Source organism: Aquila chrysaetos, chromosome 1, assembly GCF_900496995.4.
Source record: "Aquila chrysaetos chrysaetos chromosome 1, bAquChr1.4, whole genome shotgun sequence".
Taxonomy (NCBI): domain Eukaryota; kingdom Metazoa; phylum Chordata; class Aves; order Accipitriformes; family Accipitridae; genus Aquila; species Aquila chrysaetos.
The window spans coordinates 18,463,141-18,489,908 of record NC_044004.1 but is presented as its reverse complement, the minus strand read 5'-3'; the positions used below and the strand labels follow the sequence as shown (position 1 = coordinate 18,489,908).

At 41.8% G+C, this 26,768-nt stretch overlaps 1 protein-coding gene across 18 annotated transcripts in view; it reads right to left on the bottom strand.

Annotated features, from left to right (window-relative positions):
- The window catches only part of SLIT2 (slit guidance ligand 2), a 274,531-nt gene extending 255,174 nt beyond the window's left edge, over positions 1 to 19,357 (bottom strand). For all 18 annotated transcript variants that reach the window (XM_030013996.2, XM_030014001.2, XM_030013938.2 and 15 more), the window contains exons 1-3: positions 19,171 to 19,357; positions 17,211 to 17,282; positions 15,924 to 15,995 (exon numbers count right to left, since the gene is read on the bottom strand). In XM_030013996.2, the coding sequence (XP_029869856.1) occupies positions 15,924 to 15,995; positions 17,211 to 17,282; positions 19,171 to 19,346 (320 nt within the window). In that variant the 5' untranslated portion in view covers positions 19,347 to 19,357. The remainder of the gene's footprint in view (positions 1 to 15,923; positions 15,996 to 17,210; positions 17,283 to 19,170) is intronic.
- Positions 19,358 to 26,768: the final 7,411 nt, after the last annotated feature.

The following is a 26,768-nucleotide window of genomic DNA, read 5'->3' as shown; positions in this document are numbered from 1 at the left end:
TTTAAATCTAAGTTACAGACAGTAAATCTAGTTCATGAACGAACCTAACAATAAATAGCACTACCCTTACAACTCAACAGTTTCTACCAAGTGAGCTTGGCACTTAGTGTTTCAACCTACATTTTTGCTTTGCCTTTCACAAAATTAAAATGTTTGTTCTTTGAGCATTAAGTGAGTTGAGGGAATACACAAGTTAAATAAACTACTGATCTTTAAGGAATCCTGTATTTTGTAGCTTCTACTTCAAAAAAATTTCAACCCACTCACTGGAGTTTCTTTCAGAACTAAGCTGTCTCTACCAAAAATCTGACCATTCCTTATTGTCTGTGCCTAAGAATATCAAACATTACTAATTTTCATGAAGGCAACATTGGGAAATATGTCCTTTACCATACTTCCAAAAGAGGCTTTAGCTATTCTTTACCTCTAACAATTAAAACAGATGCTTTCAAAGGGGTCAAATTGCTGTTCTTAAGTTTCCTACAAGGAGATTTTCTGAACTGGACTTCACTCAAATGCATTTTTCAAAACTATAATAGATAGTTCTGTTTGAAAAAATGCTACAAATTTACACGTAAGTGAATGTGAAGAAGGATGCAGAGCAAATCTGGAATACACAGACTAGTATCACAGTACACAACAGCTTCCAGTTCAACAGTCACTACGAAGAGTTTTCACTCTTTGAGACAGAGCCACACGAGGAGTCCAGAAAACTGATTCCTATTTTAAAACGGTTCACTAATATACATGGTTCTCCAATATTTCTACTTTTTCAGGTGACCTCATCTTAATTTTATCTGAAAAGCAACACGTATCCAGAACACACAGACATAATGGAACAAGAGTTAGACAAGCATGATCTGCTTTCTCCCTGGAGCTGAAACCTGAGGTAAGCACAGATGGATCACAGAATCCATGACTATAGATTGCAAAGAACTACAGCTACTGCAGAGTAGAAACCACCAGAAAAAACTCCACCACCTTTTCTTTCAATGTGTGTTGGCAGAGACCTCACCGCAGCTAGCTAGCAGGCAGCGTTTCCCCTGGGACAACGTGAGAAGAGGAATTTCAGTTGCATCAACTGAACTGCTCTCCCAGAACTGGCATGAAGTTCAACGTGAAGCACTGAAGAAACAGTGATGAGATATTCCATACTGCTACCATTCAGTTTCCCAACTGAGCTAGAAAAAGTTGCATTTCTTAAGCAAAGGCAGAGAGCTCAGAAGAGATGAAGTGTTAGTGGTGTAAGCAACAGAAAACGTCCTGGAGAATCTCTTCTAACATTGGACTGTAAACTCCCTTCGTAGTGGCAAGAAATAAACAGATAAGGGTCCAACATCACACAATTCTTTCAATTTAACAAAACAGAGGCACAGTTGCAATTAAAATATATAGAACTTCTTTTTCTTCTGTTACTGAACGCATCTTTAGGAAGAGATTAGGCAAATTGACAGACTGGCACAGGTAGATTTTTAAGCTCTTCATGATGAATTCAAGTAAAGTCCACATACTACCTGAAGTACGCAAAGTATTTTAAATACTTCAGTTTAAAGCTCCCAGAACTCAGTCTTTTTTAAACACAGTAAAGACTAGAAAAGCATCTTCAAAGCAAACTGATGGAAGAAGTATACAGAAGGATCAATTTAAGGACAAAGAAAGAAAATCTTTGACAAATGGGCAGGTGAAAATACTCTTTAAGGGAAGCTCAATACCAATAGGCAGATAAAAAGTAGGTACAGACAAGCAATAGGTTACACTGTGAAACAGACAACAGTAAGGTAAGCAAAAAAATTAGTTTGATTTGAGTTACTGGTTCTAGAGAACAGGCTAGCTTTGCAGAAATGGATGCGTATCTGGGTTTTACTTGTCTTCTGCATGCAGCCAGAGGATTATGCAGAGGATGACAGAGTTAAAGGTAGAGTAAACTGCAGGGAGAGCACATTACACTCCCCGTGACACATATCCCAACCCACTGAAGTCTGGCCATGCCACCAATCCATTCTGATGTCTCTCTCAAGTTTTCATGCCACAATAACTGATCCAGTATCAATCATGAATGGGGGAGGAAAGGAGAGAAAAAAAAAAATATTACACTGTCTGCAATGTAATCACCTGCAATTGGTATAATTTACAAGCAGCTCTGTATTTTTTTCCCAGACTTGTTACAGCCTTCACTGTAACTTTCTTCTGATCCCATTGTAATCAACTACATACAGCCAGTGAAGCTGTATGAGACTGCACAGCCTCTCTGAGCAACAGAGTTGTTCCAGTGCTTGACTGTCCTTACAGTGAAGAAGTTTTGCCTTTATACCCAGTCATAACCTCTCATTTCAATTTATGCTTGTTGTCTCATCACAGCAATGAGCCTGACTTGAGCTTTTTGATAATGACCTCAGAGGTACTGGAAGGCTGCTATTTTATCCCCCACAAGTCATCTTCCAGTGGGTTTTAGTTCAAGTAGACACAATTCTAGCCATAGGCCCCCTAAAATAACAAAAGCTTTCAAAAATAACTTGAGAACTGACCGAAGTAGAGAGCTGTTCCAAGTAAATTATAAATCAGCTGTACTCTTTAATTAGAAACAGCCTATCCCATTGGGTGCACAGAGACTGAGAGCCTTCTGAAACTCTAAATACAAGGCACAGATGCATTTTATTCTACTACTACTGCTTCAGGAAGAAGGATAGAAGGCTCCCAACTCACACAAAGTTAATGATAGCAGAAGCCATTATTTTTCATTCCTCCTTCAAAGTTAGCTGAGAGAAGTAAATATACTATCTGCACATAGTAACACGCAGTACTGTATAGCTTAGAAATTGTACTCTTCAAAGGAGCACATCCACACCTACTGTTTGTCAGCAGAGGACATTACTACCACAGCCATTTAAAAATACCATGTAACATCTTTTCACTGAAGCTCATTTGCAAAATATGCATAAAATTTAAAAGCATACAAACATTTTTTCATTAAGTTTCAATTTTAAATGAAAGGACATATCAGTACACAAACCCCTGAGTGTTCATGCAACAGCACTTTCTACTCACAATGACAGCCCACCAGGCTCCTCAAACACTTCCAACAGGTTACAGGGATATGCATCTGCTGGGAAGGTCTAATACCAGTTCAGGCTTTATGAGCTCAGGAAATACTGAATCAACCTACAAAATTATCCAAGTATCTTAAAGCTGAAAGCTAGTGCACAGCACCCAAATCATCTCCATGGACTGGTTTAACCATTAAGTCCTAAAAACCTCACCCTAGATATATAGGGAGTCCTGGTTGCAGCTGGGACAGAGTTAATTTTCTTCCTAGTAGCTGGTACAGTGCTGTATTTTGGATTTAGTATGAGAATAATTTTGACAACACACTAATATTCTAGTTGTTGCTAATCCTCATCCTTATAATGCTTATCCTAAGTCAAAGATTTTTCAGCTTCCCATGCTCTGCAAGCAAGCAGGTACAAGAAGCTGGGAGGGAGCACGGCCAGGACAGCTGACCTGAACTAACCGAAGGGATATTCCATACCATAGGACTCAGTATATAAACTGGGGGTAGTTGGCTGGTGTCATGGTTTAAGCCCAGCCGGCAACAAAGCACCATGAGGCCACTCGCTCACTCCTCCCCACCCTGGTGGGATGGGGAGGAGAAAATACAAAGAAACACTCATGGGTCGAGACAAGGACAGGGAGGGATCACTCACCAATTATGGTCATGGGCAAAAAAAACCAGATGCAACTTGGGGGGGAAAAAAAGCCAAAATCAATTTAATTTACTACCAATCAAATCAAAACAAGGATAATAAGAAGTAAAACCAAATCTTAAAACACCTTCCCCCCACCCCTCCCTCCTTCCCGGCTCAACTCCACTCCCAATTTTCTCTACCTGCTCCCCTCCAGCAGCGCACGGGAATGGGGGTTGCAGTCAGTTCATCACACACCTTGTCTCCACCGCAGCTTCCTCCTCAGGGGCAGGACTCCTCACACTCTTCCCCTGCTCCAGCGTGGGGTCCCTCCCACAGGAGACAGTCCTTCATGAACTTCCCTGGCACGGATCCTTTCTGCAGGCTGATCTGCAGACACAGACTGCTCCAGCTTCTCACAGGAGCCACCCCTGTGGCCCCTCCCCTGCTACCAGAACCCGGCCACACAAACCCAAAACAGCTGGGAGGGGCCAATCCCTGCTCATGGACTGGCTGGGCATCGGTGTAGCAGGTGGTGGGCAATTGCATTGTGCACCACTTGTCTCTACAGGGTTATATTTCTCTCTTTTTGTTACCTTGTCATTGCAATTACTATTGTTATTATATTTTATCTTCATTATTAAACTGTTCTTATACCAATCCACAAGTTTTACCTTTTTTTCCGATTCTCCTCCCCATCCCGGGGCGGGGCGGGGCGGGTGAGTGAGCAGCTACGTGGTTCTTCATTGCCAGTTGGGGTTAAACCACAAAAGGGTCAGAATAATAGACATCAGAATAATGATGCCTATTTCCTCACCAGAGAACTTCATATAGAGCTTGACTTAGGCTTACGTCTGCAAGAAAGTCAAGCCTTACTACTTTTCTACAAAAAATGTGTTGCTATATCTGCCAGAGGCAGAGAACATCTGTGCATCCATGTCCAAAGCCACAATCTACTGAACTTCAACACATCTGGCAACTGCTGTCTGTAAATGTGACTTGCATGAACATGTCATCAAGTGAGAAGGCCCAAGAACTAAGAGCTAAGCAAAAGATTGTGCCAGGTTTTCCATTAAGAATTCTCTGCAAAGACCTTCGCATCTCTAGTCAAACTACTCATAATCTCATTAAACCTAGCAATATCAAGTTTACTGACCACATGAATAAAAATTGGAATCTGAGAAGTTCAGGGCTGATCCTACAGCATTTGGATGCCTAAGTCAAAATCTTCCCCAGGTCAAGAACCACTTAATCAGGGCTCCATTTTCCAGGCTAAACAGTGACTAGCTAAGACAGACATCTAAGTTAGTCTCAATTTAATATATCAAATACCAATTAGACATTTGTTTTAGTAAAAAAATTTTCTGAAAGGAAGCAGGACATAGACACTATTGCAAACTCAGTTTCTTACTTGCATAGGAAGTGGTGAAAGTTACTTTGCAAACTATAGTACTACATTGTACTAGTGTACACTACTTGAACCCTAACGTATTTTCTGTCCTTCATTTTCTTCCCACACGGGGCTGATGTCAAGTCCAAAATTATCACATTTCTCCCCTACCCCAATCAATTCTCCATACATTATGCAGAACACTATTTTGCACAGAGAATCAGGAGTCTATACTCACTTTGCTTCTTTTAAGAGGTTTTCCAATATAAGCAGAGCTAGGACAAGCTCTTTGTTTAGTTGTGCTTGGGCTTTTTTTTTTTTTTTTTTTTTGCTAAGAAGAAAAGAGACAAACTAAGACTGTTGTTATCTGGAAGCTTCTGTATTCCTTTTTCAACAGAAAGGATATTTCTATAAATAGCTGGTCATTACTCCTATTAATTCTGCCTATGGCATCAAAAAGAGCGTGAAAAACAAAGCAAAAGCCAGGAAACTACAGGCTGGGCAGCCTCACCTCGATGCCTGGGAAGGTGATAGAGCAAACCAGAAGCTATTTCTAGACACAGTAAGGACAAGATGATGACTGGGAGTAGTCAGCAACTGGATTTACAGCTGGGAAAATCATGTCTGACCAGCCTGATAATCTACAATGAATAAGGAGCTGGGCAGATGAGGGGAAGGCAGTGGATGTTGTTTATCTTGACTTCAGTAAAGCTTCTGACACTGTCCTCGTAACAGTTGTCTTCATAGACAAACTGATAAAGTACAGGCTACAATAGCAGATGGTGAGGTGGACTGAAAATTGTCTTAAGTGACCAGTTCAAAGAGCTGTGATCAGTGGCACAAATCTCCAGCTGGAGAACAGTCACTAGTGGTGTACCCCAGGGGTCAGTACTGGAGCCAGTACTGTTCAACATCATCATCCACAACCTGGAAGATGGGAGAGAGTGCACCCTCAGCATGTTTGCAGATGATACAAAACTGGAAGTGAATGACTGATGCACCAGGTGTGTGCACTGCCAGTCAGAGGAACCTGGACAGGCTGGAGAATTGGTCAAAAAGGAACCTCATGAAGCTCAACAAAAGGGAAATGCAAAGTCCTGCACCCAGGGAGGAAGAACCCCATGCACCAGCACACACTGGAGAACAACCAGTTGGAAATCAGCTTTACAGAGAAAGGCCTGGGGTCCTGGTAAACAAGAAATTAAACTGGTGCCAGCAATGTGCCCTTGCAGCAAAGGCCAACAGCATCCTGAGCTGTACTAGGAAGAGTGTTGCCGGCAGGTCAAGGTGGGCAATCCTTCCACTCTACTCAGCACTGGTGAGACATCTGGAGAACTCTGCCCAGTGCTGGACTCCCCACTAGAAGAGAGACATGGACATACTGGAGCAAGTCCAGAGAAGGGCCATGAAGATGATTAAGCAGACAGATTGAAGCACCTGTCGGAGCAAGAGAAGTTGAGAGCTGGGACTGTTCAGCCTGGGGAGGAGAAGGCTCAGAGGGATCTCAATGTGTATAAATATATCATGTGTATAAATAAGTGATGCACTTCCTTCCCAAGTAAGGAAGACTGAGCCAGACTCTTCTCAGGGGTGCACAGTGAAAGGACAAGAGGCAATGGGCACAAATCAAAATACAGGAAATTATATTTAAACGTAAGAAAAACCTTTGAATGTGAGGGTGGTCAAACACTGGAACAGGTTGCCCCAAATGGCTGTAGATTCTCCACTGTTGCAGACATTCAAAACCCAACTGGAAACAGCCCTCAGCCACCTGCTCTGATCGACCTTGCATTAATCAGTGGCGTGGGACTAGACAATCTACAGAGTCTCCTTCAAACGTCTACAATCCTATGAGGCTAATTCATTGGATTTTATTCTATAAAGTATACCACAAAGAAGGAAAAAGAAGTTATAAAACCTCCATAAAATAATATGGAATCAAGTATCAGACAAAGCAGGGAAGATCTTTGACAACACTTGGGATTACTTCCAAGAAAAAAAAAAAAAAAAGAGGCAAAGAAAGAGGGGAGGGGAAGTTGATCTATTGGATGGAATTTAGCTAGAGTTTGGACAGATTGTTTAGAAAGGCAAGAAGGGCCTGCAGAAAGTCCAGATAGGTTTGTAACTGTCTTTCTGGCACTGACTTACCACACTAAGTCTTCACTCAAGTATTTTTCTGTAGCACCTGTACAGGCATCTTGCCAAACTAAATTCAGAAAGGCTGGTGTGTCTTAAAAAAAATTAAGGGAGACTTTACCACATTGTATTTGATTATCGGTCTAGACTATTATTAAAGACAAGCCAGCACAATGCACTACATAATATGAAGGAAAATAAAACATTTCTTCTGATGAAGTTTCAACCAGATTCTTCAGAATAAATGAGGTAATGTAACAGCATGAGTCACTGAAGTGGCAGCCATGCAGCCAGATCCCTCATACATTTTGGAGTTTAACTGTAAAATTCCAGATAGAACTGTGGCTTCTGCAGTTAAAATAAGGAGCATCTTTCAAATATGCTATATTACAATGTAATGACAACTCAATTTTCACCTGTGGCCATTTAACATTAAATCTGCCTTTTTTTTTTTTAAATATTGAACTGGGTCTGCAACAAAGATTATTTTTATAGAGTAAAACTAAAATGTATAGCTTTAAGTTTAATATCACTGCTCTATAGCATCAATTTAAAATAGCTTCTGAACACAAAACACTATTTGAAACAAAAACATTGACACAACAGTTCTGTAGAACCAGATCTGGTTTCAGCATTTTGCAACAGTGCAAATTACCCATTTCAGAGGAAGCAAGAAAAAAGAGCATCCAGCAAACAATGTCACAAAGGATGAGCACAAAACAGATGTGGGAAAAATAAACAGCCTTCCTGCCCTGGAATTTGTAAAAAGATCTGCAAAGAGCAAACAGGACTTCTCACTGCAATTTGACTTCTAGACCTATAAAAGGAGTCCCATGAGAAAAGACACTCAGATGAATAAAATATACTAAAAATAATAGCAAATATTTACAAGACTTTTAAAAGAAGAACATCACTCTTGGACTTAAAGTTTTATCAACACTTTGTAGTATTCTGCAATCAAAATGTAGCTATAATTTGATTTTTAAAATTCCACTAGAACACTACATCTTTTCAAATACTGTATTCAAAGACAGCCTTTGTCTCTTTCTGATTTAACAGACATTTTTAGAGAAGGTATTTGAAGTTGCTTTGACAAAAGTCTACTAATACAGAATAATTACTGTAGTATTTTTTATTATTTTTAAACTATAAATACAGGTGCCCCAGTACAATTTGTGTAAGATGGTCTCACATTCCTTTGGTAAGTGATTAGCACCGCAGGCTTCATGGTCTCCTCCTTGTTCTAAGATCAGGAATGCGCTATACATTGCCCTTAAACTATGTAGGATTAGCTAAGAGAAGGGTTTTTCACATCAGTGATTAACAAGGAATAACTGTTCACCCCCTTCAGGGCTGTTCAAAAACATATTCTCTACCTGAACTCATTATGCTTCTGCTACCTATCACACATGCGTGAAGGTATTAACCCTTCAAACACTCATATATGCTGACTGAAGCCAGACAGGTGATTAAGTATCAATGCTTTAAGGGGGAGAAAATCAAAACATCAAGCAGCCTGAAAAAAAAAGCACATGCATCAGCACCTCAGGTTGTAGGCAGTCCAACCTAGACCTTCCTGGCTGCAGGAGTCAGAAACTGTTCAGAATGTACCCCAGCTGAAAAATTAATTCTCAGGCTTCAGTAATGAATTTGCACACCAGAATAAAGACCAAGATTCAGTGAGAAAAGAAACTGGAGACTAACTTCTAGCTAAAAAGCTAAGAACTCATTCCAAGAGCTCAGTACAACTTCCATACTATGCAATACAAGGTCTTACCACCAAAAAAAGCTGCTTTCATTGAGACTATGTATGGTCAAGCACAACAAGATGAAGTATCATTCAGTTATTTGCTGTTCTTTTAGCTATGATAGTGATACAAATGATTCCTGGAGCAGTACTGGTGACTCCACTGCTAACATAGCATTTTTCACCACAGGTCCTAAAATTCCATATTAACCTTTAAACTTCACTTCTAAGCCTCTGTAAATTGGGGAAAAAACCAACAGATTTTGCTTCAGCTAAAACTGCAAAACTGCATCATAAAAACAGACAACATTTGGCATTTTTTCCAGAAGTCCCTGCTCCTGAACTTTGATCATGTAGCTCTGTGGAAGTGAAGTCTGCGGGTTTTAACACTTCTTTTCTGCAACTGAAAGAGCTATATTCTATCAGAGATTCAAAACCCAGAAAGAAAAAGTTCAGACCAAAACTAATTAATCTGGGATTAATTTATTGACACAGCTCACATTTAAAGAATCATAGAAAATCCTGCTATTCCTCTTTTAAAAGTTACTATTTTCCTACTTGGAATTTACATTTTATGGATAGAGCTCATCAAATAAATGGAATAAAACTGCAATCTCATGCCACACATCAATACATAATAAAAAGTTAGCACATCGGTTTATTTTAATCTCTGGAAAGCATGTTTTATCCCATCAGTGATACAGGAAGTCTGGACCCTAAGAAAGAACATACACATAATATAGTGTAGCCCTTTCCTAGACTAGACAAAAAGAACAGTACTAGTTTATCTAGTCTATTTTGAAACAGCTGCTAATTCCCTCGATAATTGCCCAGGCCTGGTGGACAGTACTGCCCAAGACAAGCTGTATTTGTTTTTATCCTAGATGGAACATTTTATTTCTTAGTCCATCCTGCTATGCGTGCCTTCGTAAGATGAGATGCTCTGTAAAACACCATACGTTCAGAGATCCCGGTAACTCATAAGTGAGTTTTGGTTTTGTAATTTCAAAACCTGCTAAAACAACTTAATAGTTTACTGCATTTATCAGACTAGGTTAGAGCCCAAGCAGATTAACTCTAACCATGTAATATGCGAAATACAGCTAAAAAAAACTTTATTATACTGAATCCCGTTTAATATCTTCAACAAGATTGACTCCTATATATTGAGGTTATAATTAAGCCCTTGTTGCAGAAGCTGCAAACATAGCAGTTTCACATATAGATTTATATCCAGAAAAGAAATTCAAGTAGTACTTCACTGTGTTTGCTAAGCAGGAAAAAAAAAAAAAAAAACCAAACCACTTTTCCTTGAAACTATGTAACTGAAATATACTTTTCCTTCTGTGCTGTGGCACATCTTTAAGTTTCAAATTGTTCATCCACAGCATGAACAGAACTTTAATAATTTTCACTACTACTTAGTCAAACACTCCTAAGTAAATGCTCTCTTCATCTTAAGTTTTAATAACTTATTTAATGTACTTGTGGAGATGGAGCCCCAACAAACAGCAAGCACAGACAATTCCTCAGTTTGTTATTTTAGAATTGTGTTGTAAAAATTTAGAAAAATGCATGAACTGTAACAAAACATTTAATTCTTGAAATATTTCTTTCTCCATCACTCAGTAATACATTGTAAGAAACATGAAAATACAACATAGATAGCTTTCAGTTTAAAAGCCATTTCAAGTACCAACTTGATATTCAACCCTTACAGCATTCTTTTCTTGAACTCAGGATTTCATCTTATTTGCACCATGTAGCTCAGAGGGGCTGGTTTCTGGGGAGGTATGGGGAGCATAAATATTTAGCTCAGATACTGACTCAGAAGTTGCAGTTGTTCTAGAGCCTGAGAGAGTAAGATTTTTACTTCCACACTAGTTTTCAGCAGAAATAGGTTTTGCGGGATTTGGGGTTTTTTTGTTTGTGGTGTTTTTTTGTTAGTTTGGTTTTTTAAGTCTACACAGAGAGCTCTTTAGAACTATTAAGATATTAAACAGACATTTTAGAAATAAATTCTATTAATTCAAGTATCAAAAGTGTAGGGGCTTGGCCTGGAAACTTTTTAGGCCACACAAGTAACCTCTCTCACAAGAGTAATCAGTGGGACTACTCATGCAAACCAAGTTATTCACGTGGTAAATGTCAGCAGAATCAGACTCCAAATTAGCATTTTAGGGGCATACTGCTGCCTCAATGGATTATTCACAAATACAGGAAGAAAAATGTGGGTAGTTTTCAAATGATTGCTGTAAACTCTTCCTATGCTGACATCTTTTGGATGTTTAGCATAATCTTAGAATGTTCATAGCTGGCATCCCAACTACTAGACATAGAAAAATTATTAGCAAAATTTATGATTAAAAACAGTGTTCCTATCAGCCAAAAAACATGTTTTCCTAAATGAAAAGGTAACTGCTCTGCTATGTAAATAAGTGAAGAGTATATTTAGCCCTCAAAACCTGACTACATGGTATTTCTGGAGTACGAAGAACTGTAAGGAAATTTTAGACTTAAGTAGCTTATAATAGAACTGGTTCAACAGTCTATAGCAGCTGTCTTCAAATTTTATACTTCCCTTCAGATGACAATGGCTTGTAAAAACACTGGGATACTTTGAACAGTAGCTGCAACACCACAGAAGAAGGTGGCCTTGGGGATAACAATTGACCACACTTTTTAAAAGTCATTTTTAAAGCTGTGTGTAATAATAGTGTTAGTTTTCAGAAAGTGGAGCTTTTCACTTTATCTTCATCCTGTTTTCTTAAGAGGCTATTTCAAACTATTATAAACATCACACCCAGGATGACAGCTTTATAAAGAAATAAGAAACAAGTGTTTAATTTCACATACTCATAAGGAATCGTTTCAAAAGGTTTTGTCTCCCATAATAAGCAGTGGTCTCTGGAAATTCTTAAATGTTGTGGAAATTCTCCATACCTTGACCCTTTGTGCCTTCCTGCCATAAAACACACTGAAACCCACCACTGATACACAAGTGTGGTCTACATAAGAAAGGTTCAGACAACATAACGGGTCACAATCCCAATCCTTTCTTTATGGGACCTGCCATGTACTGAATGGCCATATACTCCTTAAAGGCTCTACTCATAGAAACATGGGCTCATCATACAGGTTACTAGTTAATATAGAAAGTCTTGCAGATGTTAAATACAGGACAGACAAGATCATAATTAATCCAAGAGTTTTTGACACTGCTTCAGGATGTACACAAAGGTACAAGCTGTCCCATTGATTGAAAAACGGGCTGTACGTATTGAAGTTCAGAGGAGTTTGTTTCAGCAGACGGAGCATCTACACAACACAACAGACCATGCGATTCAGCCACTCAAGATACAGGCTGTGAAGAAAGCCACATTCACGGCAGACTTCCTAGCTCAGGCAGTGTTGTACCAAATTGGTTTGGACTGGAGCTAGTACCCCCTTAAGAGCTGAGCCTTCAGACAAGACTGCCAGAGATTATAACTAAGTGAACATTTGACTGAAGACTTTTCAGAGAAGTATCCAACTAAAAGGCTTATAGCAAAATCACCTTCAGCTTTACCAGGGTCTCTCCAGCAACTAAAGTTTCTACAAACCTAAAACTTACCTGATTAAGTTGCTAGTTTCCATCTTGTTTTCCCTCCCAGTTCTTATGTGGTAGGCACTACTACATGATCACTTATTGTTAACTGAACATTTTTAATTTAAAGTTACAGGTGGGCTGCTGTGGTAACAATCACTAGCTATGGGAGTATTCATTGTGGTTTTGGTTTCCGTTGCAATTCTACAATTACACTGGTATGACACAAATTCCTGTTATGGAGCACATTATGTCTAAATAGCTTTGTGTACATACTACTACATGTATCTAGTGTACTAGAGATTTGTTGTTGTTTTACTAAACTATAGGAGAAATATTTCTATCCACCTGAGAAAGGTATACGTAGATTTAATCAAATCATATCTTAAGTAGCTCTCTTCTGAAGAGACGGTTGAGAGTTTCTTCTTTCAGAGATTAATTTTGCAAAGTGCTTCAGGTCTTCGCTTCCCTTAGAGGGAGTTGAGGATATTCAGCATTTTGCATGATCAGATCTACAAATGAGTATCCGTGACAAGTAACTTACTGATCAACCAAACAATTCCTTGGAAATCAGAGTAACTGGTCTAAGAAGAAATTATTTTCTAACTGAAATTCCAGTTCAAAAACAAAAAACCCAAAAGCACCACTTAACCTAGAGGGATGGATTTATTTTTCTTCCCAAACGGAAACTACTGTGAAAGTCTGTTCTTCACATTAAAGAGAGTACTGAACCACAGGAAACACATTTTAAAATTCAGCCTGTATACATTACCACAAGATATTAAAACATAAGAAATATTACATGTAAACAATCTTATAAACCAAATTGAGTTCATTACCTTCCATTGGCATGCTAGAAGGACTGCATCAGGTATTCTTTGACAGTAGCTTGGCACATTACACTTACAGTGGAAATGTGACATCCTACACTTACACATTGAAAAAAAACTAAAAAGCTTTAAAGGGCTTGCTATTTAATGTATAAAAGAAAATACTTGAAGGAAGGATCCACAAGTTTCCTGAGAAATCGTTTTGAATTTCAGAATCTCAGGGAGATGAATTGGCTGTCAGATAACAATGCGCCTTCATCAGATGGACTTGGCAGTTGTAAACAAGAGGAATTTTCTCAGCTTTTCCTCACAAATATGAAATATTTGCTCTTAGCCAACAGCTGGGGCGGTTTAAAGACATCCTGCATATATATTCAAATTACAAGTCACCCACACACCTAACACTGACTGAATTCCAGCAAATTAAAGAAACTCTGACAACTACTGCAGCAGATACAAAATAACTCTGAAGACAAAACAGAATCTAACTTTGCAGGTCTAAATGACTAAACTTTCAAATGTCATAGTTTGCCTCCTGAAGGGTGAACAAAATAACCCACAAAAGTAGCCACAATTATCAGAATTTCTCCTCAAAACTAGTATCTTACGTGACTGGAAAATAGCTATTGTTTTCCAAAGATTTTACAGATTTATCAAGAGACAACCAAAGAAAGAAAAAACAGAAAATGTAATGGCAAAATACGAACACGTCAGACAAGTTAGTTAACCGCTAAAGTTCTTTTTTTTTTTTTTCTAGTATTGCAATTCTATACTTCAGAAATCTTACCATTAAATGCCTCGAAATTATGACACAAGTTAAAATAATTTCTGAAATATTGTTAACAAATCACATAGCAGGGTCTTGCTTCGATATAATCAAGAAACAAAGTTGACTATATGCTGTTTTAAAACTTAGAAAGTATTTGGTATCTCAGCATCAAACCACATTCACAGTGAAAGCATGGATCTTTTAATGTTTATTCATGTTTCATCTATGCGTACTTACTTTTGCAATATGAACTACACTGCTGTTTAATTTTTTAGCTAGGCCCTATAAACCAAATTTAGGAATGTGTATATATTATTCCAATATATCCCTCAGCAGGAGAAGCTGTACTAAATCCCTATACTTTGTACAAAGTTTAAAACACATTGTAAAAAAGCATTGCATTAAGTGTTTTAATACGACTTTGAAAAAATCTGACTATGCATTTCTAAGAGCAATCAATCTCATTAAAATTTATTCAAAAAGGTTGCACTATATAACAACAGTTTCAATTCTTAGGTCAAAAAGTTACTTTGTTTTATTTGAAAAAATGAGGTAATTAACCCAAGTACATGATATTTCAACTACTATAGAAATATCATAATTGCACTGGTGGTTACTAAGTCTCTTGAATAGCTTAGTCTATATGACCAACCAAACCATAATGGTTTGTGGGTTTTTTTGTTTTAAACACACAGCAGCTGTGGATACAGAGCACAACCATAATAAAACAAACAGAATGTTTAGGCCAATGCTGCTCTTCAATGGAGTAAAGTAGAAATACTTTTATGAAGCTAAAGCAGCAGCAAATGAAAAACTAAACAAGACCTCAGAGGCATGCTTAAAGAAAAGGTGATATAATGAAAATGCAGCAACTAAGATGCGTAATAATGAAGACACTACTCTGAAGTTCTACATGAACATACATTAATACAGTGGCATTCTTAGACTCTCCTAGCTCCAAACTGAAACTGCATCCAACAATCAGCATCTTGCCTTTAATGAGTCAGATGTCCCAAGTTGTACACTACATTTTAAAAAATACTTTCATTTGAGGAAATGCAACAAAATAAGAAGGCACATACTGAAAAATAAACAACTGTTATAAAAAGCTAAAGCAGTTTGGGAATCCCGCATTTTCTATGTCCTACTGCAACCAAGCAGGTGTTTGCAATTCACCAGACAAGATCCTCTCATCCCCACTCCATCCTCTCTCCCCACAGTACTCAGTTGTTTTTTTTAAAGTCCAAATCCAATTAATTTTTGAAAGTTAACAGTTCACATTTTTTTCTAAGCCTTTGTAAAAGTTTATCATATAAAAACTAGAGTAGAATTCAATTACTGCTTTCATACTATGTAACAAGACAACACTTTATAACTAGCAGTTACTTCCAATAAGACATTGTACAAAACATCCAACATCTCCAAGACTAACATCTAACACTGTACCCCAGAGAACAAGCTTTTTTAGGCGTATTCATGTTTGAAAAAGTCCTTGTGTATTCAAGGGAAAATATTTGATAGTATTCAAGCTATTTCCTACAAGATAATTGCAGTTTACACTCCAAATCTGGACTGCTCGTGAAAGCTCCCCCCCCGCCTGGGTCCCACACATACTGCTTGAGAATTTTACTTCTCTTGTGTCTCAATAAGAATAGATGTCCCAAGTTCAAGAAAATTAAAAAAAAAAAAAAAAAAAAAAAAAAAAAAAAAAGAGGCCTTAGTACCCTAACACACAACTGATTTGATTAAAAAAAATATTGTATTTTTAATTCTAAATATACTTACAGTCGCTCCAGTTCTTTTAAATCCTGGAATGCTCCTCTCTCAATAGTACTAATCTTGTTTTCCATGAGCTGACTGAAATATAGAAATTTTTATACATAAGTATTAATAGCTCCAATATAACTTGTTGCGTTAACAGTAGTCACTTAAAGGCAACCACATATTCATTAAAACAGTACAACAGTTACTCTAGAATGACATCCACTGTAACCTTCCGGACCCATCACCAACACTTTACACAGGCTCATATACCCAAAAGGGGAACAATAATCCTGGGTAAAAGAAAGAAGAATAGATACTACATTTCCTCATGTACTTTAAGAGTCCCAAGTTAAAAAAATTACACATATGCATACATGCTGTGTGCACACACACACATACATCATTCCTTTTCGGCAAGTTATAAGACTCCAGTTAAACAATACAAAGGCGATATTAGTCTCACATGAGAATAACAAAACAAAAACACTGAACTGTGGTGTTGGGGAAAAAACATCTGAAAGATTGCACAGTGACTGTAACTGTAACAGTAGTTTTGTTTTGTAAAAATGTTAAAAATTACTCTACAACATGATATTCTGTTTCAAAGGGAAACAGAAAAGGATTTTATACGACTACTTGCTCAAATTAAATAGCCTTAACAAATAAGCTAAGTAAATTCTGCAGTATTTTAAACTTGGTATTAGTTAGATTCCCCCCCCCCCCGCCCAGAAAAACCAAAACCCCACAGAATTCTGAAAGCTTCATAATGCTTGGAACAAAAGCATTTACAAAAAAAACCTCCAAACCAAATCATTACTTCCTCAAATTCACCACTGAAGTGTTTCCTTTTTGCCCAGAAACTGTAGAAAAGCAATCATCATCACCTGGGACTTGCTTTTAAATTCAGTAAAGGAATAACTTTTTTTCTAAAAAAATTCCCTTCAGGTTGAGAGTACCCTTTTTGAGTGTGAACTATAAATTTCCTAATTTTAAACTGAAGTCACTCTAACAGTTATTCAACCAATTCTAGCAACTCATAAGCTACATGCCAAATTAAATCCTCAAGTTATCTCATAGCCTTAAGGAGAGATTAAAAAATATTAGATTATATTTAAGGCAATTGCTAACTTATTCATATGAGTTTATAACACATGGGGGAGGGACTGTAAATTCAGATGCAGTAGCACAGTAGTTAAAAAGTGATAACCCATCCAGCTTATAAACTGAAAGATAACTAGTTCAGTGGTTTTTATAACAAACTGTAGCATCAGTCCTAAAAGGTATCACTGACAGAAAGTGAAAACTTACAGAACTCGAAGGTGCCTTAGACCAGCAAAGTCGGTCTTGGTGATTCTTGTGATGTTATTTCCATTAAGATCCCTAAGAAGAATAATTTATAAGCAGCAAAATTAAAACATTCAAAAGTTACTTTTAAATTATTTTGTTTGTTTTCATGGGCACAGCATTTTCAGAAATTAGGAGATGTAAATGAACCCAACAAACCATTCCTACAACTAAGACTGTGTGAGTTCCTAATTTCCAAGTGACTGAACGAAGGTTTATCTTGAAAGTAGTAGTTTCAAACTTTGTAATGAGACCCTTACAAACTCAGTTCTGCCTGCCATTGTAAAGCTCATATTTATCCTTAACAATATAGAAGAGTCAAAACCTGTCTGAACGTGGTTAGAACTGCACTTAGAAAACCACTAAAGCTACTATATATATATGCTACAGTATTTGTTTGACTGTTAACAAAAACTGAGTAAGTGGCTGAAATCAAGACAATTTTCACCATTTTTAACCAACTTTCAGCTTTAATAGTACTGCTACAAAGGCAGAATAGGGCTTAACTTCCTATAGCAAATGTTAGTTTTCAAACAAGGATGAGACTGTTGGAGGGTAAGTGATGAGAAACACGGTTTTATGAAAACTAAACACTTCACTCGCTGCACAGGAAGCTATATTGACTGCAGAAAGCAAAGCCTGCTCAGAAGCAATGGAAAACTCTAGGCCCTAGCATTTTTGTTCAGACTTCAGCACTGCTTTCTCTTCTGGAGTTATATGCCCTCTTTTTCGTAACATTTTGGAGTCAAGATATAAACTTCCCTCAATTCCAAACACTACAAATAAAACCAGACTTCGCAATTCCTGAGGTAAGCCATTAGGAAGCGGTATTATATGGGAACTACCCTAACAATTACAGTTCATCCCCATCGTAGTTAGGAAAAAAAAAACAACTTTTTTTTTTTTTTTGGCTGTTTATACCACATGTGGCCAAAACACCACTGTACAGAAACCGCACAAGTCTCAGCAGAAATGTGTCCCTGATACTCTTCCTCAGTGAAATTCGTCACTCGAGACGTGTGTTCATACCCCAGCATTTACTTCTTACTCTCCAGCAAGTCATTTAACGTGCTCACCTCTTCCACTCCTTAGACCCTTCCGAAAGGCAGCCCGATACGATAAATAACCGACCACATGCTTGCTCGCTCTCTCTAGACTAGAAAACACCCTAGCCGGAGGGTACTCGAACGCTCTCAAAAAGCGGATGGGGGGAGGGATCGCAGTTAAGGCACAACTTCGCGCCCTGTGAGTGGCGAAGAGGCTGGAACACCCCAGCGTGCCCTCGCCCAAAGGCAGATAGATGCGGGCTTGCGCCGGGGCAGAGAGCCGCCGGGCTCCCGCTTCGCGCCAGGGCAGCGGGCGGCAGCGCGCCCCCGCCCGCCTCCCCGCGCCGAGCCGCCGCGGCCGGCGGGGCGGGAGCGAGCGCTGCGCGCCCGCGGAGCTCCGCCGCCCGCCCCGCGGCCTGCCCGCGCCCGGCTCTTCCCCACCGCCTCGGGGAAAGCAAGCCGCAATAGCGAAGTTTGCCGGGAAATGGGCGCCGGCGGGGGAAGGGGGGGGGGGGGGGGCGGAGAGGCCGCTCCGCCACCGCCTCGGGGCGCCCCCCAGGCCGCGGTGGTGCCCGCCCCGCCGCCCCCGCTCCCCGCGGCAGCGGGAACCGCGCTCCTCGCCGCGGCTTCCCGCTATGAAAGGCAGCGGCTGGGAGCAGCGTCCACCTCTCCCGTGTCCCCGCGCATCGCGGTGAAACGGGCACCGCCAGCAGCAGAGGAAGGGAACGCGACCCACCCCACACACACACCCCACGCCCCCCGCCCAGGGCGTCGGGACCCCAAAGCGGGCCGGCTCCGCGGGCCACCCCTGCCCCGGGAGCGCGGACGGGAGCCGGGGGCCGCGGGGCGCTCGCCGCCGCCCCGGCCGGGTTACTTACAGCCTCTCGGTGTTGCGGGGGATGTTCCTCGGGACGCCGCGCAGCGCCAGCCCGTGACAGTCCACGGTGCTCCCCGAGCAGGAGCACTGCGCCGGGCACGGCTGCGGCGCCACCTCGCCCGCCATCGCCAGCAGCAGCCCCAGGGACAGGGTGAGCTTCCCCCAGCCGCACATCATCACCGCCCGCTGCCGCCCGGCCGGGGCCCGCCGGCCTCGGCCCCGGGGAGGCGCGGGGCGCGCCGCCCTCCTCCTCGCCGCGGGGAGCGCTCGGGCAACTTTCAGGGTGCGGAGCAAGCGAAGTCCTTTCTATCCAAAGCTAAGGCGACAAAACAACCCCGGCGGCAAAGTGAGGCGGGTGGGCACCGATCCGCGGCTGAAGGCAACTTCGCTGGGAGGGGGGCCGGGCCCGGGCCCTCCCTCGCTAGCCCGTCGGGTGCCGGGGAGAGGCGGCAGTTGGGTCTCGTCTTCACACGCTCCCCGCGAAGGCAAGGCGAAGCAAACCCGCGGGCTCAGGGTACGGCGGAGTTGGGCGACCTCCTTATCTTCCTCCGAGCCGTCACTCCCCTCCGAGCCCCCGGCAAGAGGCCGCGGAGCCCCGTCCGCCCAAGCGGCGCGCTTCCTCCGCGGCGGCCCGCGCAGCGCAGCAGCCGCTCCCACGCGCGTCCCCCGCCGCGGGCCGCTCACAGCCCCACGGGGGGCGGCGGCGGGGCTGACACCGCGCACACACCGCCCTGCCAGAGGCGCCTCAGCAAATCATACCCCTCTCGCAGGCATTCATCAAACTGTCTCACGGAAGGAGGCGGGAGGGGCAAAAAAAAAAAAAAAAAAAAAAAAGTCAAACACACAAGATGATGTTGGGCTTGGCTTTCCACCCCCCGCGCCCCCTCCTGCTGTAAGCTCCCAAGCCAAGTTTAGCAGGAAAGGGCTGGTCCTAGAGCACGATAATAATAAGCAGTCGAGAAGTGATTCGTTGCCCTGCTGGAAGGGAGTTCATCCACGACCTCCTCCTCCTCGGTGACAGATCACAGCTATAGATCCTCCTGTGATCCCGGGAGCACGGCGAGACAGACCAGATCACACGAGCGGTGTGCGGCGAGGGCGGGAGGGGCGGGGGGCGCGTTATGCTACTCCCCGTGGTCTCCCGGATACCGGGGCTTTGCTGCGGCAAAGGCACCTGATGGGAAAGGTAGGAACTGCTCAGTCCTTCCAGGTGAGGCCAGTTCAGCGGCTCCCGGGGTCGCTGCCGGAAAGGGAGCAACTTTCCTCCTCTCCCGGAGCCCGCCGAGGCGCAGCGCCTCGGGAAGGGTTTGCGCCCCTTCCCCCGATCCCGCCGGTGCACCTGAGCTGTCGGTGCTGGCGCCGAACAGCCCGGCCCGGCCCGGCCCTCGGCTCCCTGGCGGCGGCGCTCCTCCGGCGCAGAGGGAAACGGCGGAGGCGGGGGGGGGGGGGGGGGGGGCTGGCAGTGGGAGACGGGAGGCGACACGCCGGCTCCTTCCCTCGCACCCCGACTCTCTCCGCTTGAACAATAGGATGGCACCACCGCACGCAGGCCGGCCGGCTCTCCTCCCCGCTGCAAGGTGCCTGCCGCCGCCCGCGGAAAGTGCTCCCCGAGAGCGGCCGCACAGCCGCCCAACCGCCGCCGGCGCCTCGCCGAGAGCTCCCCACGCGGCCGCACGGCGCCCGCCGCCGCCGCTCGCCCGGCCCGGCCGCGGCGCCCCTCGCCCCGCTCCCACGGAGCCGGGAGCGCCCCACGCGCCGCCCTATATAGGGGCGGCGGGGCCGCGCCTCCCCGGCCCCGCCCGCAGCGCCCCGCGCCGCGCTCACTGGCTGCGCCGCCGCCCGCCCCGGCCGGCCCGGCCCGGCCCCGGCCCGGCGAGCGCGGGGGGCGGGGGGGGGGGGGGGGGGCTGCGCGGCGACGCCAACAATGAATGAAAGTTGGGGGAGCGCGCGGCGGCGGGCGTGGGGGGGAGGCAGGTCCGCCCCCCGCCCCCGGGAGAGCGGCGGAGCTCCCCTCGCCACCCCCTCGCCGCCCCGGAGCGCGGAGTTGTTGCGCGGAGTTTCTGTCGCAGCCGCGGCCTGCGGGTGTCAAGCGCCCCGCGAAGGAGAAGGGAGAGGAGGGAGGGAGGGAGCGGGGCCGGGGTCGGCGTGGGCCGCGGTGCTCGGGTGCGTTTTGCCTGGCGAGGGAGGGGGGCTGAAACGTCGCCGGCAGCGCTTGTAAATATCTCGGGCGTCTCGCCGAGGGTCGTCTTGTCTGCCTTGGGCAGCAGTCGCTACGGAGGGAGAAAGAGGGTTTCCTTGGCGTTTTCTCCGGCTGCAGTTTTAGCGTGAAACGCACCAGAATCGCTCATAAATTATTTTCGAAAATAAAATGACATGGGCAAGCGTTATTCCATAGGTTAAAATGTGTCGAGTAGCAGCATTAACGCCGCTGTGCTCCTTCAGAAAACACTTTCTGTTTCAAAAAATTGTGTTCTGAATACACGCAATGTTCCCGATAAATTTTCCTGAAGTGCTGTTGATTGTCAGCGCGTCTTCAGCATTCTTAGGAAAATAGTGAGTGCATCAGGCTCTAAACTAAATTTTAACTGGGTTTGGTTTTCCTTGCTTGTGAATTCAGTTCCATCTGATTTATAACAGCTCTTGAGACCCCAGTAATAGGTGAAAATGATTTGTCTTTCATAGATGGCAACCCCCCAGCGGGGATGACTAAGCCTTCAGCAAGGTGTAGTTTGGAAATGCTCAAGGGAGCCCATAGTTTCTTCCATATGGCTGGGTCCAGCTGAGTCTCTTCATCCCTGGGGTCTCTGCTGCACAATCCCCGCAAGAGGCTTACTGTCTCTTTTTGCCCGTTACCAAGAGGACAAATTCTGTTCTCGGAAACGCTATTCTAGATCCGAGTTAATCTGCTGAAGTGGAAGCCAGCGAAGTTACTCCTCACTTCTCTTACTGTAGCATGTGAGCCAAAATGAAAATTGCTAAAAATGTACATTCCTAATAAAAACTTTTATTTTTTGATCCATTTGTTTAGACAACGACCAGTAAATATGGTTGTTGCACTGTTTTCAAATGCTGATAATGGCACCTTAGGTCTTACAGAGACACAGAGATACTCCAGTTTTTTAGATTGATGCAGGAAGGAGAATTCAGTGACTGTAAGGGCAATACATCAGCTTCCATGTATAAATGCTTTTCACTCTTTTCTCCCATTTGATTGTTTTAGGTCTTTACAAAGCATTTAGAAAGGATTTTGCAAGTTTCTAGCGAGCAACAGAAAAGAAAAAAAAAAGAACTTAACCTGACATACTGCTTTCATGCCTCTACTAAAATCCTTTATCTTGTAACTCCAGGCAGACAAAAACCAGAAAATACAATGTTAACCATTCAGTATTTTTCATTATTTCTTTCAAGTACCAGCAATGTGCCTAGTGCTGCAGAAGACACAAAGAGAAGAAATAATAAATCTTTTTAATTTACAGGAATTCTCAGAAAATCTGAATCAATTCTTAAAGTGTTAAACGTTGCTAAACTACTCCATGCAGAGCTGATTCAAAATCTAAACTGGTCTTAATTTAATATACTTTGCTTTCAAAGAGCAGTATACTAAGTACAAGCAAGATCAATTTTTATTCCTGTTCGGGGGGTTCATTGATTTTTAACATGCCCACCTTTGAAGCATACCTTTCATTCACTCAGATTGATTTTCCCGAGTGTCTTGCCTGCCAGCACATTGAAACTCTCTCTTTGTGATCTAAACTCTTCAATGGGAGAGCTCCCAATGTCTGAAATTGTCTGAGAACGAGGCCTTCTGTCAGACACGGCATAGGATCATCGCTGGAGTATGAACGTTGCCCCGCAGAGTGCCATGTGGCTGCCTCAGTTGCCTGCGGAATTAATTCTAGCCACTTCCAAAGTTATGAGGGAAAATATTCCCATAGAGGAAGAAGCTGGGGAAAAATTGTAACAGCAAGGTATGTTAAAAGAAAAGCAATTAGAAACATTCATCAGTGGAAGGGCAAAAATTTTGTTACAGCCATTTCAGAAAATACAGCAGCTAAAAGCAGTTTTCTGTTCTCCAGATTTCATTGTACAACACTCCACCCTTTGGAGGGTGATCTAAAGGGATACTCAAAAAGCTAAGAAGATCAGAACTATTAGCATAAGGAGATCAAAGTCCATAATGATAGGTAACTCACAGCTGAGGTTGGTAACAGTGACTACGGCTGAGCACAAAGCTGTGTGCTGTGTAGATACATGTGAGTGAGCTCAGTGAACGTCATCTGCTGTATGAGCATCACTATAGCTTTATAAGGACAGTATGCCTGAAAGATACTGAACCAAATGACTCATCAATTTGTACATAACTGAAGGTCAATAAGGTGACAGAAAAATGGCCAACAGAAGAAATAACAGAAGAAATAACAGAAGAAATATGAAGAAAAAACAGTATAAACTAATCTAGTTTCCTTCTTTGACAAGGTAACCAGTTTATGGGTAAGGCGAAAGTGTGAGAGATGGTGATATTAGCAGGTTGTTTGCCACCACGCACATTAGCATTCTTCTAAGCAATCTGCTTCAATATAGTCAAAATCCAACTGCTGGAACGTGGACACTTAACTGAGTAAAAAAACCCAAATCCTGTATTCAGAGTATGGTTGATGGTCAGTCTGGGAGTGTATAGAAAGTAGACTCTTTTACAAAGCTGTTAAGACAATTATGCCACTGAATGATTCCATTAGTGATTGAAAATTAAGTATAACTATTAACAGATGATACCAGGATGGAAAGGGATGTAGGGATTTTGCAAGGCAGAATGATAATTCAAAATTATTTTGATAAACTGGAGAAAACACATGTAATTAGTAAATCTTAAGGAAGACATGAGCATAACATTGCATTTGGAAAAGAAATTCAAATGCATAAATGCAAAATGACTAGCTGGGCAGCAGCACTCCAGAGAAGGATACGGAGATGAAAACGTGTCATCTTAAATTTATGGTAAAGGAGATTCCATTACAAAAAGGCAAGCATCATTCTGATGAGGTATATATTACATAAGGGAGGTAAGCATTCTTAAATGCTTACCAATTCCTAAAGCTTCATAAAAGCTTTTGTCAGCTTTTATGGGTAGGATAAAGTGTTCCATTTTGGACACCATTCCTAAAATATGCTGTAAATAAAACAGAGAGACTCCAGGGGACAAAACTAAGAATGTAAGTTTTAACAAACATGAACTATGAAAAAAGTGTGAAAAAAGTGCATTTACCTGGTTTAAAAACAAACAAACAAACAAACAAACAAAACCACCCCCCAAAAATGACCCAGAAAAAGGAAAGACATAATAATACTTCCCAAAATTAAAATGTGTTTGTAAACAGCACAGTGGTCAGTTGATATTCACAACCAGTAAAGGGCTTCATTTTCAGGAAGGAGGGTTTATGAATCAGAAAAGCTGGTAGTAAAGAAGGATGTGAAACCCAAAAGATGATATTGGTCTTTGCTTCATCCCCTTCAAGCCAAATCATTACTGGAAATTTTAAAACAGACTGAACACATACGAGATGATAGGAATTATCCAGATGTACCACACACAGTGTGTGAGTAGGGACATTAGCCAACTGGCTTTTCAGGTTCTATTTAGCTATGATTTCCCATGGGCATAAAATAAGTAGCCTTCTAGCAGTAATATTCATTGTCAAAGAGGACATCTAGCTGTGTGTATTAGTTGCTTATTATTTATTATCACATGTTTATAATTCAGGATCACCTAGCACTTCCAGTCAGGATTGTGCTTGGAAGTGGAGTAATATGACAAAAATATGATCACAACCTCCACACAATGTGTGAAAGGTAGAAAGAAAGTAATACAATTTTTTAAAAACTGGCAACTAAGTCCTTTTGTCTATCAAGCTAATGTGAAGTTCGTTGTCTGTTTACCTGTAAGCAAGCGTAGATCTTGTGGACCAAGCAATGCAGAGACAATGCTAGCATTCAGATCAGAACAGAGGAGGAAGATTGTGCCATGATCGGTGCAAAAGAAGTCATGAGGAGAACCTGAGCAACAAGCTAGCATCACATACACAATAAAAGAGTGAGGGAGAAATAAAAAAATAATAATGTGGAATGCTGCAGAAAAATAGAGACATACAGTGAGAACAAAAAGCATGATCTTGCAATGAAAGAATGGGGAAACCACGTATCGCATTGCTGAATAAGCGTGAAAAAAAAAACTTTTCTGTAAGAATCTATGGTCAAATATCATTTAAATAGTGTTCTGCTTTTAATCCTTCAGAACATTGACTGCTTGTGACAGTCTCATTGGACAAATCTGAGCCCATATTTTCTGAGCTTTAACTGTTTTGGTATTTCACAATGGACTATGGCCTAAAGAGCAACTTGGAAATCATAAGTGTATCCGAACAATATTTTAGCTCAAAGAAGATTTTATTTAGTTGCTAGCTATCTTCTCTGGTTGTTACCTAGCCAAGTTTAGAACAGGTCTGAAATGCCTTCAGTTTAAATACAAGATTAAAGCAAACTCTAGCTGGCAGGAAGGGGGTATAGGACCATGTCTGTGTTTGTACAATTTCTCCAAGGGAGCTAAGGATCAAACTTCTTGACTTCCATGAAACAGCACCCATAATAAACATTAAAACTGGTAGTAAATATTTCAGAAATGTATCCTTAATCTAAAGCTGAGTGACCTGAGGTTTATCCAATATCAAAGGGACACTATCAAATTTTTAAGGTCACGGATTTCACACATGTAAAACCTTAGGCTCCCGTTGAGCTATCTAGAGTCTGACAATGCTTTACCATAAAGCATGATTGGAAATTTATTTGAAAAATTTCCTGGGTTTTAGGAGCTGAAAATAAAAACCTTGAATCACTCCATTATCATTCTAATGGACTAGAGTGGATTTATTCCAGTTTCTCAAATAAGTAGAACTTCAAGTACTCTGTGCAGATCTGTTGTATAGCAAGATTCTCATTATAATTTACTCCTTTATGAAAAATATTTACAATACCTCATGGCTAGGTCTAGAAAAATCTGGAGAGGGAGGAAATGGAAGTGTTGGAGCTTGGTGAACACAGTCATATCGCATGACACAGACTATGCACACTACTTTATTTGGGTTCTATTTGCTTCACTTATGCTTAGATTTCACATGGCAACATGGGATTATTTCAAGACAGCTAGGCTAAATTTTGTTTATGCTTCCTAGTAAATTGAGGAGCTGTATGAAAGGCTGTCCAAGCAGCAATAGTCATGTGACACTACATACATTGATAAATCTACCTAATCTGCATTAAGAAAATGAATTTCCAAAGAATAAACAATTGGGATACTGAAACTTAAAGGGAAAATGCAAGAAGTGCTTCAGCATAGAAAACAAACAGAAGATAAACTGGTCTAACATTACCGATCTTTTCTTATGCAAAAACTGAGTCAATTGATTTCCTTATTTACCTGAAATCCAGATTTAAGTGGTTTATAGTTGGTATTTATTATGGTGTATCTTCACCTACTGGTAAAAGTCTCATAATTTGTGCTAGCAAAGTCTTTAACCCTTACCAGTGACCTCTCAGGTGCTATCAAAT